General features: G+C 39.7%; 1 protein-coding gene across 1 annotated transcript; it reads left to right on the top strand.

The window, feature by feature from the left end:
- The first annotated feature begins 1,304 nt into the window (after positions 1–1,304).
- Positions 1,305–11,173, top strand: LOC141468369 (cytochrome P450 2J6-like). The gene is made up of 9 exons (XM_074153409.1): positions 1,305–1,475; positions 2,792–2,954; positions 3,316–3,465; positions 4,387–4,547; positions 6,750–6,926; positions 7,463–7,604; positions 9,087–9,274; positions 10,359–10,500; positions 10,995–11,173. Exons 1-9 carry the CDS (start codon positions 1,305–1,307, stop codon positions 11,171–11,173), a joined length of 1,473 nt encoding a protein of 490 aa, XP_074009510.1.
- Positions 11,174–15,228: the final 4,055 nt, after the last annotated feature.

Raw genomic sequence — 15,228 nt, forward strand, 5'->3', positions numbered from 1 at the left:
GGTTTGAGGCAGAGAAAAGGGCAATGCCAGAAATGAAAGAACTGTAAGTCACACAAGTGGTCTCTGAAGTGGGTAATTTAGTTTCTCGGTTTGATCCCAGCTCTCAGTTCAGTTGCTGGCCAGCGAGACTCTGTAAATGTTAGCTCCTTGCCCCGCTTCTGGAGTGAGCCAACTTGCTTAACACCTCACGACTTCTATTTTAGCTGTGCCAGCTCTGTAAGTTATGCAGGTGAGCAGCTAAGCCATCTAGGTGACCTCCCAGTGTGCCACATGCTCCTGTCTACACCAGATGAGCTGAGCCTAAGCTAGTGCTGTTCCTGAGCAAGGGCTGAAGAAGTGCCAAAGTCTTGTTGTCCAAAATGACCCCCTTCGCAGGGCCACGGGCTCTGCCTCCGTAAAGGAAAAGCAATCCACAGCTCCCAGATGGGGTTGCTCAGTTGCAGGAGAGCGCTTGTGAAAGCAGCTCATGAGGACAGCTTGAGTGACATCTTTGCTCCTGCTGCAGGCAATACGGTGGGAATTAGCTGAGAGGCAGCTGGAGAGGGTGAAGAAATTTTGCTTTCTGCTTGGTCACGAAGACCTTGCAGCCCCGCTTATCTGTGCAGCTGAACGGTGAGTGTGGGGACACTCAGGTGTTATAACCATCAAACTCTTGTTACCCAATGGCAGATTAGAGTCTTTTTTGTTTTATGTGCTCTAGGCGCAAAATCAAAAGGTCTGGCCACCTCCCAAAGAGCTTACAATTTAAACCACGGAGATGAGATAAATAAAATATAAAAGGAATAGCAGAGAGCATCAGAATCAAGCAATAAACATGAGGCGAGCGAAGGAGCCGTGCACACAGTTGATGCACGTGATGGCTACTGATGGGCCTGAACTTTTCATTAATCCCACTGGCCTCGGGTGTGTAGCCAACCCTTAGGAATTTTTTTTTATCAATCTGTTCTTGCAAGAAGATTTTTATGAAACCAGTACTGTGGGCAGAGATCTTTGTCACAGCAACTGTCATGGTACAAGGAGGCATATAATTAACCCACATTTTGTATCCCTTGAAGAGCTGACGATTGTTGGATTTGGAGTTGCAATATTATGGAATGATGTCACGTATGCTTAAAAATAAGAACACTTCACTCCCTGGGATGAGGAAGTAAAGTGATAAAAAGGGAAGGACTGAGAGGCACCGAAGCTTCAACATCTTTTTCTCTTTTTAGGGAGGTACCAGCAAAACAAGATAAAGTGGTTCTATCCACTCTCTATATATCATTCTTTTCAGAGACCACGTAGCCTTGTAAATCAGAAGCAAAATGTTAACAGGCAGCGTGGTGCTGGTATCTTTTGTGGTGTCTCTGCTGGTTGTGCAGTTTCTGAAATTGCAATGGGTGCGAAGACGATTGCCTCCTGGACCGACTCCGTACCCCTTGGTTGGAAATATGCTGCAGATGAACTTCCAAATTCACCATGAGATGCTTAAAAAAGTATGTATTTTCAGGCAACTAATTAATGGGCCTATAAACTGACTGAAAAGTAAATGTGAGCGTTTAACATAGTCTTACTTTGAATGCTGGGGAGGGATTTATTCTAAATTGTATAAATGTAAAAATAGGTGGGATTGTTAAAATAGCTGTTTCTTGGTATGAAAATTTCAAGCTTACTAGGAAACATGTCATTAAAATCTTATGTGCATATGAACAAAACAATACTAATAGTAATATTTCTGTCTTTCACATAGGAAAAAGATACATTTTAAAGCAGAGACTTTAATTCTGCGCAGCGTTTGGCATGCCTGTGTGTTGACTGTTGTTGCACTGGCAGTTTCTAAATATCTCATGAAACAGCTACTGAGCGAATGTGTGTTTCCAGCATAGAAATGATGAATTTTTTAATAGTTATTCAACAGATTTTTTAGTTCTCTTCTCCTGAGCAGTATGTTTTAAGGCAAAGTAGTATGACTCCACAACGTAAAATTACAGCCAGTGCGTGCCTCATGTTTTCTGCAATTTCTGACCTCCCGACCCCGAAGAGCAGCATTGCTCTTCAGCAATACTGAAATCCCAGGATTTCAAATGCCATGGGTTAGTCCTTCAAAAAATTAAATTAAACACACCTGTGTATAAATTTTTTGCTCATCATGCATATCTGTCCCTCTTGTTTGCTCTCAGGTGGCAAAATTTTGCACTCCTGTAGTCCTGCTGTTCTTGGGGGATGTTTTGGCAGCTCCTCACTCTTCCCAGCCTACTCTGCCCCACAGACTTGCTGCTTTGATCTACGCACTGTAGCGCTTCCCTCAGCCTTTTACTTTTCCAGCTGCTGATTCTCCAGCCGGGGAAAGGAATGTTCTGCCTGCTTTTGGTGATGTCTGTGCACAGCATCGTGGAGACAAGGCTGTCACAGCTCAGCTGGAAAGGAGAGGGTGATCCAGCCTCACCCACCTCCTCAGCTGTTCTTGCTACACTTAGTACACAAAGGGGAATCTAGAGATGGTTCATATTAAGCTCATGAGCTGATGTTTTCTTCTTACAAACTCAAATTGTAAGACGTGCAATAAATAACATCACAGACATCAGCAATATTGGCTGCCTGACGTTTTAGGAGCATCCTGATCTTTAGTAAATGAGACTTTAGATAGAAACCTGACTTGAAGCTGTATTATATGTAAGAGTAGATTTGATGCTCTCTTCTCAAGGTCAGTGATTCCTGGGGCATCTGCCAAGGGAAAAAATCTGATTCATCTTGTTTGATTTAAACGTACTGGTTCTCACCCATATTGTTCTGATGCTGCTTTGTTCTACAGATGGCCAAAACTCATGGTAATGTCTTCACTTTATGGTTTTTAAACAAGCCCATGGTTGTCCTGCAAGGGTTTGAGGCAGTGAAGGAAGGTCTGACTGTCCGTGCTGAAGATGTTGCTGGAAGGCCATTAACCAAGGCCTTTCACATTTTGACTAATGGAAATGGTAATTATTATTTTCACAAATTCTTCTCAGGTGTTCTAACCCTGGTTTTGGAAACTGATTTGTAGCCTTGCAGCCCTTAATTTATAGGGGGGGGAAAAAGGTTAATATTTTCATGAGTTTTTATGAATTTTTTTTTTTATTCCGTTGGAACAATAATGGCAGAATAGAGCTATTTTAAGGATTTCTATACAAGAAATAGATGGCTAAACTAGAAGAAGAAAGGAGAGGAAAGAGGAATGCTGGCAGACTGCTGGCAAAAATTTGAAAAAACTAGAATGAAAGAGAAGCTTCTTTGGTGTATTGACTGCATCAATTCATTAATTTATAAAGCATTACTAGCATTTGTTCATTATGATCCTAGGTGTTATGTTCTCTAATGGTCGTCTCTGGAAGCAACAGAGGCGGTTTGGGCTCGCAACACTGAGGAAAATGGGAGTAGGGAAAAAAGACCAGGAGTATCGACTGCAAGAGGAGGCCTGTCACCTGGTGGAATACTTAAAGAAAACAAACGGTATGTGACTCAGAATGGAGGTCAGTCTGTGCAACGAGTGATTTTGCCGAAGAATGGTTCACCTGTAGCTTTTGAAACTATTTGACTACAAAAATAGATTTAAAGTCTGCACGCAGACCAGAGCCTTAGAGGTCTGCATCATGATCTGCATGAGACGTTTCCTTGCAAAAGTGCTAAGTGTGAACCCCCACAGAATGAATTTAGAACTGAGACTCCATGGTCCCTGTCTGTTAGTCCTATTACTTCTTAGTCAGTTTTACATTACTCACGGTTGCAGCATCAGAGTAACAGCAAACAGTGACAAAATAAGAGTCACAACAACCCATATCCCCCTGCAGAAAATTAAAAGGAGGCACAAAAAGCTTTGACTAAGGCTGCACAACCCTATGGCTCTGCTCTGGTCCAGTGGAGAAAGCTCACCTCGCCCGGCTTGTGGTAGCCACCCCAGTAAGAGGGGAAGTTTGTTCAGATTTTGCTGCTCAGTAATGGGGTGAATCTATAGATATGCTCAATTATTCTATTATTCAGCAGCCAAGGATATCAGCAAAGAACAGAAGGTGATTCTCTTTTCAATTCATTTGCTTATTCATACAATGTCTCTCTCAGCTGACCTTTTTTGTACCCTGGTTATTGCCAAACATGAGACCTACTGATGCCAAGGTCTTGTGGAATCTGGGTATTTTTAGTACTACTACTAATTCCATTCCCACCAGCAGTCTTGCCTTTTTTTTTTTAACCAACAGTGGCTTTTAGATGTTTGAAATTACTTTTTACTCATGCCTTTTACCAAAAAATTACAATTTGCCATCCAGCAATCTAATTAACATCAGAAGTGCTTGTAAAACGTTCTCAGCTCTCCTTTCAGTGGGAAAAGCAGGAGCAGTAAGTGTTAATGGTGAATGCTGTTCACTGTGTTTACAGGAAAACCTCTGGACCCCACTACGCCCGTTGTTCACACTGTCTCAAATGTGATTTGTTCTGTGATGTTTGGACATCGCTTCTCTAAAGACGATGAAAATTTTCACCGCTTGATTGAATCCGTTGATATTATAACAGCATTTGGGAACAGCATCTATTTTTTTGTGAGGAAAATGATTGTGTTTGTTTATGTTATGTAGATAGACAATGAAAAAGGCAACTTGCTTGTTACTTTTATAACAAAAATAAATACCAGTGCACCTGGACTTGCTGGAGTACGCATCAGAACAGTACTTCCAGGTGCCTAGTTCAGACCTTGCTTCAATTGCTTATGTTTCATCACAGCACAGAAATTTCCCATGTCTGGCGGACAGGGATGGAAACATATAGGCTTGCTACATGTTTGGGAGATGTACAAAGGACTTTCTTGCAAAAGCGCTACTTGTACAACTCCAGTGTTTGAAACTATATAACTGAAACTCAGTAGTAAAATATAGGTAAATATCTGAAAAGCTCTGAAATAGGCTTATCTTAAATTCTGTCTGACAAAGTAGCTTTCTTCACTATTTGAAATCATATGACTGTCAACAAATGTCAAGAGTATTATGGGTCTTTACTACTTCCCTTGCTATTGCTAGCTAATTTCATAGACATTTAAGTAGAGCAACTTTTTGCACAAAGGTAACATACCATGAAATTGCTTAATGGTAGCTTTTTCCTGTAGTTTTTGGCAGCAACTCCTGTACCACCTCTGCATGTTCTTATGAGAATGCAGTAATACACGCTGGAAGTCACTCTCCGTTAGCTGCTGGATGGTATTTGTCTCCATTCGAGGCAGCAGCTCCTCACTTCACATCTGGTCCACTGGGCAGAAAGAATTGCTGTCCTGCTTCTGTGTGGAGCTGTAACTGCAGCTGCAAAAGCAGTGGAACAGATTGCCTCAAACGAGGGCAGTTTTTTCATTTGCTGTTTATGAACGGGAACCACAATGCTGTATGTGGTCAGAAGTCAATTGACCAGTGTACAAGGCTGCCTGCTTCTGCAGAACTTGCTGGAACTCACCCAGCTTGGTATCTTGCATGATTTCCACCTTCTCTTACTAGCTGGAAACTGCTGTAATCAAAGTCCTAGAGAATTTGAGGACTAATTTAGTGCTTTTGGTAAAATGAAATAAAACTACTTACGATTTTTTTTTCTCCCAGAAGAGGCAGATGGAATGATTCCTAAGCTGTCTTCTAACCAGGGTAAACACTGGATCAGATATTTCCAAACTGCTCTCATTAGGTATTGGTATAAGCTGTTCTTAAAAACTCTTAATAGCGTGTCCACAGCTAACAAAAACATTCTAGTCCAATATTTCATTCTGTCCTGCTCTCCACAGCGCTTTCACAGTGATGTGAAATCCTTTAATGATGTTGTGTACTAATCTGTTTTCCTGGTAAGTGGACAGGTAGTTTTAAGCAAAATTATGCAGTAGGATGAAGAAGAAATACAAGCCAGGAATATCAATAGGTTTGTGGAAAGATAAATCTTTGTAATGCAGCTGCCATTTAAATAGGTGAGCCCACGAGTTGTGACCTAATGCATAATTTAAGCTGCAGTAATTCTGTGAACTGGAAGGACGTGGTGCAATCTGTAAAAGGGGAAAAAAGAAAGGGAAATGAAGTAGAGGAATGGAATGAATGTAAAAAGTGTTTTGTTTCTTTTTTGCTGAGATGTAGCTTTATAATGGTATAAGTGCAAGAATGTGGATAGGTTTAAAACAATGACTAAACAGTAGGGAATCCACACGCCTCAGTATTTCTACTTCATCATCTAGTTGTTTTGCATATCGCACAGACATGACATGTTTGCTTCTTATCTTTGAGAAGGTCTGAGTAGAATCCCCATGTATTTGGCATCCTACGGTAAGAAAATAAACCCGTGTTTGGATATTTCCATTTTCAGTTAGCAGGTGTATCAAGGAAGTCAGCCTAGGTCTATTTTTTTTTAGAGATGAGATAGAAATGAGACATGATACATATGTTGGGTAAAATGAGAACAGAGACATGTTTTATATGAGGTCCTTGCTGCTGAAGTTCGGTCTAGCAAATAATTGGGGTACAGAAGAACTTAACTTATTCTTTGTACATCACAGTGGAAAATTTATAGCATAAATCTGAGAGAAATTGTGCTCCAGGGAAAAATGGGATTAAGAAAGGCTTTAACGAATCACGGGATAGGCAATATCCCTTCAGTGTACTGGTGAAGATGCAGTCATCAGGGTCTTTCGTTTGCTTTTTCCACTACCCAAAAGCCTGTATTAGGATTCAAATTTAGTTTGCTAATGTCAGTAACACCATATATCTAAAATATCTCTTTTATAGGTGTATGAAATGTTCCCCTGGCTTGCAAGCCATTTCCTAGCACCATGTAAAGCGACTAAATCCAGCATAGATTTTGTGAACGCTCTATTAGCAAAGGAACTTGAAAGCCACAAAGGAAAACAAAAATCAGATGAAAATCAAGATTTTATTGATTACTATTTGGATGAGATAGATAAAGTGAGTATCTCTGAACTCTTCCTATGCTCTACTAACAGGGGATTTTAAGTTCTCCTTTGATTATAATGACATCTAATATATATTTAGAAGTATATGATTTCTCCATAGAAAAGCTTATAGGTAGATGAATTAAAAAAAGCTGACACTAAGAGATGGCAGGAGGAGGACAAAATAATAATGTAAGTAGATTTATGGGTAGATTATTTAAAACCACAATAATAATAGATTTGCATATGGTTAAGGTACAACTAGAAATGATCGTTATGATGGGATTTGCAGCAGGAGTAGAAAGCATGTACAATTAATAACTTTGTCATAGTTGAAGACCAAAATGTGTATGTGGGTAGGATAAATTGGAAAATATAGTGGAGAATATTAGAAAATATCTTCATATTATTCAGAAAGTTTTATTCTCTAGCCCTATAATATTATATTTTTTTTTCATTTTGGATAGTATCAGTAAATATTCCTGTGGTGCAAAGTGGTTTACTTCTTTTTTGTGTGCCATAACTTATCTTTCCAATTCATATCTGCAGACCAAAGGAGATGCTGATGCTACTTACAATGAAGAAAACTTGATCCAGACTATTTTTGACCTCTTTCTGGCAGGTACAGAAACTACAGCCACTACTTTACGTTGGGCGTTGCTCTATATGGTGGTTTATCCTGATATTCAAGGTAAGAACACCCAAACAGTTCAGCAACTTTTTAGAAATTATATATGTTCAAATAGCAGTAGAGCTTGTTCAAAGATGAGTAGAGGAACTAATTATTAGGGTATGAATCAGGCCAACTGCATGTATCTGTTTCTTGCTGTTTCCTTTCTAACATACAGGCCAGTCATTTTAGGGTTTGTTTTTAAGACATGTCTACTGGATGCAGGGTGTGATTCATCTGACCAGACGGAGAAGTCTAGTCTCAGATGAGAGAAATTGTACCATTGCCCCTCCACTGACAATGATGATTAGACTTGAACTGAGGACAAGGTGGAGTCTTCAGGTCATCCTTTTCAACCCATGACTGCTACTGGTCAGAAGCCAGGTGTGCTCCTGGCTTCTTTGCAGCAGAAATAATTTCAGTACAGTGGGAGGTTGCTAACGTGTGTGTTGCTTCCATGAAGCTTAGAACTTCATAACATATACATAGATAGAAAAAAAAAGATTGGAGTAACTTGAAACTGTATGCTTTTGATAATGATATTCCCAGAAGAAAGATATAGGTTGGCAGAGCAAAATAAGTGAAAAAGAAGAGTCAGAGTGTACAGGTTAGAAAGGATGAAATGGTACACAATTCAACTCAAAGTCCTCATATTTGAGAGTTTAAGGTGGCTACCAAGCACAGCGGGAGTCTGGCGAGAAGAAAATGGTGGAAGTGGTAAGGAGAAAGGGTCTCCCGTTGTTGTTACCTAACAGATCTTCAAAAGACCTAAAAGTTGAGACTGGATAGCACATAATGAATTTTTGCAACATGATCTTTCACTCTCTCAGGTTATATTTAAACAGTCTTAACTTTCCCGATGCATAGGGTCAATCTAAGTGCAATGATAAAGGCTGTAGTATTAATCACACAATTTCCGCTCAGAAATTCATTAGAAATTACCATTTCAGATCAGATTGTAAGAAAAGAAAAAAAAGAAAAGAAAAAAAAAGAAAGTCTTTGAGAAAAATTAATTTGTGTAAGTGCTTCCCAAGTCAGGTAATTACACAGTAGCATTTGTCCATCCGTAGATGACAAACAAAATCTATGTGGTTCTGAATGGGGAACAATCTGTGATCAGTTATTAAACTGGTCTCCTAATACATGATTGATATTTCATTTTCCAATTGATTCCCTGCCTGTAAAAATAAATATTAATTAAAGCCTTTTCATAAATTGCCTTAGAGAAGCAATGTAACAGGAACCGAAATATTCTATACAGAATATAGACTGCCTGCTACCTTTATTTTTAAAGTTTTACTTGGCTATGTAACCTACGAACATCTTCAGTGTCAAATTTTATTCATGTCATCTGTATGGGAATTCGAAAGCATTCTTATTTTACAAAACATCCTTTTCATCTTCTTGGATGTTATTCTTACTGTAAAGAGCAACAGGAAAAATTATGAGTATAAAGTTTATAGATTGTTTGTTGTATATTTAAAGCTGAATATTCCTCCTTAGCGAAAGTCCAGAAGGAGCTGGATGCTGTTCTGGGTTGTTCCCATGCAATTTGCTACGAGGACAGAAAAAGGTTGCCTTATACAAATGCTGTAATTCATGAGATCCAGCGATACAGTAATATAGTCTTAATTGCACTTCCCAGACAGAGCATGAAGGACACAGAGCTGCTGGGCTTTCCTGTTCCAAAGGTACAAATATGCTGCATATTTGAATATCTGATGTCTAATACACTTGTAACAGTTTTAAAAACTGATTTAATGTAACTTTTTAATGACTGAAGCCACCTCAGCTAGTGGTTCCCAAAACACTGTCCTTTTTTTAGTTTCCTTTGATTTAATAGCTCAGTTAGTTGCAAAGCAATGGTGATTGAGGACTGTTGATACCAGTAGGTCTTTGGTACATTAGATGCACATAGAAAGGCTTCTGAGGCTTTTCCTGATTGGGGACATGAGGTCTTGGGTCCTGTTGCTTCTGGCAGTGCCCCTAAGCTATGGCTGTCTCTAAGGCTGGCCTTTTGCAAGGAAATTTGCGCTTTGTCTGAAGTATTAGTAGGTTCTTACCTCATTGCTTCTGTTGACAGAAAACTTGTGAATGGTGACTGGAAATAAACATCTTAGTTTCCAGCAGACTCAGGTCTGTCCCTTCTCAAAATGGTTTGTCAGCTGGTGAACAGACGCCATCCAAAAATGGAAAAAAGGTTTACTGAAAAACTTCAAATTGTTTTCATATCACAAGCTTTTAAATGCAGTATCTTGCAAATGTTATAATGAAACTAAAGTATTTTCAAGTTTTGTAACTGAAAGTTGCACTAGGGATTGTTTCTAAATATTCTCCTGTCACTGCTTTTCGCGTAGTCTTGTTTTCATTCCTTTTTTCTGGATCTGCTCAAAGCAACCCTAGAGTTGCAGAAATTATCGAGTAACAAAGGGAAAAATTAAATTGATACTCATTATATTCTGTAACTCAAAAGCTGAATAAGTAATAAAAGTACTTAGTGATAATATGAGAAATAAAAACAACATATTTCAACAATATAAACATTATAAAATGCTAACAATTTATGTTCTTGAACTTACTGGCAGCAAGTAATAAAGGAAAGTTGCAACATTCTCAAAACTTTAAACTTCTTATGAAATGTTTCAGAGTTTGATCCTGTTTAAAAAAATGATACTTTAAATTAGGACTTTAAATTCTTTGCTCCTTCGTCATTATTTGCTTATCTGATGAATATGGGCTGTAAGACAGAACTGAAGCCGCTGCTTCTTTTTTCAGGACACCATAATTTTAGCAAATATTGATTCTGTTCTGACTGATCCTGGGAAATGGGAGACACCTGACCAGTTCAACCCAGGCCACTTTCTGGATAAAGATGGAAACTTTGTAAACAGAGAAGCATTCTTACCATTTTCGATAGGTACGTACACTGAACAGGGATTTACTCCATGTGATAACAACTTTAGATGCATTTATTCCCCAACGTAACTTGGAAGGCATCTACAAATAGGTATACAAACACATCCCACTGTTTTAAAGATATCCAGGAACAGAGAAATCCAATTGTATGTGGAAAAGATTGGAAGAGAAGGAATGATGCCTAGCAAAGTTTCTCTTGGAGAAGAGATCCAGTTATGAAAATAGTAGCAGCAAATGCACAGTGCTAGGAAGATTGTAAATGTAAAAAGCAGCTCTTGTGGTCATTTCTACAATGCTTTCCTGCCTGTTGTAATTATAGATTAAAGCTTTTGGTGGAAATACAAGCAGACCTTCTGTTCTGAATCATTAAATGACAAAGTCAGTTAAGAGAAAAAGACAGTCTGCAGAAAACAAGCAACCAAAAAACCCAAGCAGGTTAGACAGGGAGATGTGATAGAAGTCCTTTGGCTGATGGCCTCTTCTGTCTTTCCACAGGGCACCGTGTGTGTATGGGGGAGCTGTTGGCAAGGATGGAGCTCTTCATTGTCTTTTCCACCCTGTTACAGGCGTTCACCTTCACCCTCCCAGAAGGAGTGAAAGAAGTCAGTACAAAGCTTGTTTTTGGGAGCACAATGAAGCCACCTCCCTATGAGCTCTGTGCCACTCCTCGGTAGGAAATGGTGCCTCACAGGTTCAGGGAAGACTTACTCTGCAATATAGTTTCTGCATGTGAATTCCTTTTTGCATATCTTAAGATTTTTACTTTCCTCTTGATTTGGTTAACCACTTCCCTGAAGGATGCTTTTCAGACAGTTGCATCCTGATGATTGTACCTACAAAGAGTTAATCTTTTCTTCTTGTTTTATGTTTGGAAAAATCTTGGTGAATTTCTCCTGATATGTAACAAATAAAGACATTGATTAAGGGAAGAAGTAGAATTGGGCCTTATTTATTGCTAAGTGGAAAGAGGATTTACAGAGAAAGAACTTGAAGCAAAGTCTGTAAATTAGAAGTCTCATGATTGAAGATCTGTGCGTTCTTTCTCATAAGCCACAGTTGCATTTGTGGAGACAGGCTTAGAGGTCTTTCAGCCTGTCCCAGGATATTAGTGGGTGCAGGAGTTAAGAGAAGCTCTTGGGAGAAGCCTTCTAGAGGGACAGATAATATGATCTGAGATAACACTCCCTTAGACTGATCGGGTTTGTTGTTGTGCAAGCTTGTTCTATACAACTCTGTCATGGACACCTGGCAAGACAGTTCAGGGTTTCAGGTACTAAACCAGGTAGTATTTCAGCCCTTCAGATGAAAACAGAATGGTGGCTTCATCAGCCAGGTGTGGGGAACTTTTCGTAATACAGGCAAGGAGCAAGGACTGGAAAACAAATGACAACAGGCAGCAGACATGGTGTGTTAATAAACTGTTCTTTTTTTATGAGCCCACTGGTTGACAGCAGGATGAGAACAGGGCTTTTTCATGATACATAGTCTTCCAGTGTTGTTTGCTCCAGATCCTCCAATAATTTATTCAGCTTCATGTGTTCTTTCAGTTCTTTAATGGATTCTTTACCACAATTAGCTGACTTCACATCAGTCAGCATAAATTAGCCTACCACGACCAACGGAAGGTTTGGCACTATTGAAGAATTCTTGAAGCCCACAGTGCTTAAGGACTTGGAAAAAGTGGATATTTAACATTTTGCTAGTTTGGTTACTGACTGTTAACATGGGATTTTTTTTTTTTTGGACAGAATTGGGAGTATGTTTTTCCTGTATGACATACAAAGTGGATACTGTATGCCAACATATGAAGGTTTATTTTTATACACAGATTAGCTGACAGTGCCCTCTGTGGGAATGAAGCCATTATCGGCTGTATTTGTTTCTGCCTACCTTGTATTTTAAAGCACCTCAGTCTAACAAACAGGCAGAGATGTGTGAAATCAGCAATCTCATATGGGATGAAACCTGGGTTGCCAGTTTCTTCCACTGCAGGATTACCTTTATGGGATGGTTCAACCCTTTTCACTCCTGTAGGCTGGACGGCAGCATCTCTAGACAGGTAGGTGACTGGTGTGATGTCCCCTCCATGCTGGGAATGTAAACATCCCCCTGACAGTAGCCCCACACTGGCAAGGAGGTGCTTCATGTGGATACAAGGATAGCAGGAGGAGAGGCAATCAGAGCAGCAGTTCCTTGCCTTTAGCACCAAAGTTAAAAGTAACTAATGCTAAAGAATAACTGGTAGATAGCAACGAAGAAATGTTGCTGCTGGCTCCACTTAGTAATTATGAAATAAATGGAGCCTAGGCAATCTCACAAACACATTTTCTATCAAATAAAGTAAGGTGAATCCCATGCCTCAGATCTAAAACAACCCACAGTCATCTTCCTTCCAGTGTGAGAGAACCGTATTCCAGGCCAGCTCCAGCTGCACCACTGGTTAAAATGTCTGCTGAGCAAAAAACTAAGTAAGGTTTGAAGCTATCAAGTGTCAACAAACGAGTCCTTTTTCCCACCTGTGCAACACTCTGGTTCCCTCCAGACTCTCTGGCTCCTCTTCTTCCCTCGCCTCTCTGAAGTTTTCCGTCATCTTTACAGTCTGTACCATCTTTCCAACACACCCAATTTTCTCATTTATCCTTTTTTTTTTGTTCTTCATTTCTGTTCTTCAGCCAAGGCTGTTCCTTGATTATTCTTCCACCAGAAGACGTCATTCAGTTTCAGAAGTTAGTAGAGAGAATAAGGGCACCCCCACTCTTCTAGAAGGACAGCCCCTAGATAAGTTATTATGGGTCATTTGAGAATTGATCAGATTTTCTTTTCAGATCCTTTTTGATATGCCTTGGATGTTTGAGCCTTAAGGATCTAAGTAGATTACAAAATATTCTTAGATAAACTGGAATGTAATCCTGCAGTGTCATCTAATATGAGATAGAAATATATCTGCATACTCTTACGCTGTAGTAATCTGTGGTAAGTGTCTGTTCGTACTTTCTAGGGAAACTACATATGGCAGATTAAATGCAAACATTTCAGAGCATGACATTCAGCTTTGAACGTGCTTGCTATGCAAGCCATGAGTAGTAGCTCCAAAGGAAGCTCTGCTCCCCTTTTAGAAAGGAGAGGGTGAAATGTCTCCTTAGGGAGGAGTGTTTGAAATGCCAGTGTTCCAGCTCTCCTCATCCCTTTTCTAGGGCTAAAATACAAATCCAGGAAAGAAATAATCTAAACTACAATCCTGGTTTTCCCAGGGCACTCCCTTTCAGTGGCACTTCCCTCGTGTTCTCCGCTGCCTGTTGAAGGAGGGAGTAGACAACTGAACTTACTACAAAAATCATATTGTCTTTGTCTTTCTGCCTTCAGGACCTGATGCTACTTGTACAAGAGCACAGAGGGACTAACAGCTTAAGGAGACTACGCACTTCGCTTTTCCTGTAAGTAATGTGAGTTTCTGGGAGGGGATGCAGACCCCACCAAGCAAAAAAAAGGTGCAGGACCAGTCTGGAGCAGATATATAAGAAGGATTGGCCATCCCATTCCCCACACATCACTCTACTCTTCTTTCCTCGCTTTTATCTCATCTTCAAAAGAATCAAAAAAGAACTTCAGGTGTTCTCTTGCTTGGTCTGCCTTCCTGCTTTCGATTTTTGCTCCCAGTTTGGCTGCATTTGGCTTCACTCTTTGCCAAAAATGCTGATGTGAAATGAGCTTTCAGAGAACCACACACACTTTGTGTATGCTGTAGTGAATCCAGGTGGGGCTGAAGTGCCTTGTGGTAATTCCCAAACACATATGAAGTTGGCTCATTATAATAACAAGATCTGTTTACTATTTGCCTTCAGAGGGAGCTTTAGCCAATTTGTTTGAACTTAGTAGAGAGCTTTGCTCTGAACTGATGCACAAAAAGATTCTTAAGGGAGGAAGAACATGTCTTTACCTTTTTCCATCTCCTAATGTAGCTGATTAATGGTTCAGACCCTTTCTATAAAATGTGCTTTTTTACACTTGTGTTTTCAACTCCCCTGCGCATTCCTCCATTCATTTTCCTTATACAAAGTCCCCCATCTCCAAGTTTTTCTTTTGATATCTTCTAGGCCTGTGCTGTCTGCTGTTCCCTCTTATACTTTCCTCACTGAAATCTCTTCACCTATTCTCATCTCACCTCATTCCCATCTGTTGTAACACGTATTTGGCAGATGTTCCTCATTCTAGTGTCTTCTACCTTCTTTCTGATTCTCTCTTGTATCCTCTTTCTGTTTTTACTCCCTTTCCTACACAATGCAGTTGTTGGTCGTTCCCTATTCTATACAGTTTCTTAAATTACATGCAGAGTAGACGGTTATGTTCCCTAACACCATTGCTTTGTATGCATTAAGATAAAAAGCTGATAATGACAGTATGGATTGCAGCCACTTCACCTCCACAAGCGGAAGATACAAGGGAGTAACGTCATCATGTAAGAAAGCAGCCTGCGGCTTTATTGTCACTGACAGCAGTAAGAAAACACCATTTTGGAAAAGGAGTGGTTGTCAGAAAGCTTAAGAGAAATCAGACCAAATAGGTAAGTGCCAGCTTCTCCCCTCCTCTCTCTGGTAGGTCATTGCTAAGAGCCGCATCAATTACATTCATTTTGTTGTGAAAACGTGTTTAGTTTTGGAGAATGTAATCAGCATCAGAGTATCGCATATTTCTGCATACGAAACAAAAATTACTCAGTGCTTGTTCCTTG

This window comes from Numenius arquata, chromosome 9 (assembly GCF_964106895.1).
Source record: "Numenius arquata chromosome 9, bNumArq3.hap1.1, whole genome shotgun sequence".
In the NCBI taxonomy this organism is placed as follows: Eukaryota; Metazoa; Chordata; class Aves; order Charadriiformes; family Scolopacidae; genus Numenius; species Numenius arquata.

Bases quoted from the DNA above. Each gene is read 5' to 3' on its own strand.
- LOC141468369 (XM_074153409.1), top strand. From the start codon at position 1,305: ATGTTAACAGGCAGCGTGGTGCTGGTATCTTTTGTGGTGTCTCTGCTG. The intron at 3,466-4,386 runs GTATGTGACTCA...CTGTGTTTACAG, and splicing joins ATACTTAAAGAAAACAAACG to GAAAACCTCTGGACCCCACT. The intron at 9,275-10,358 runs GTACAAATATGC...TTCTTTTTTCAG, and splicing joins TGGGCTTTCCTGTTCCAAAG to GACACCATAATTTTAGCAAA.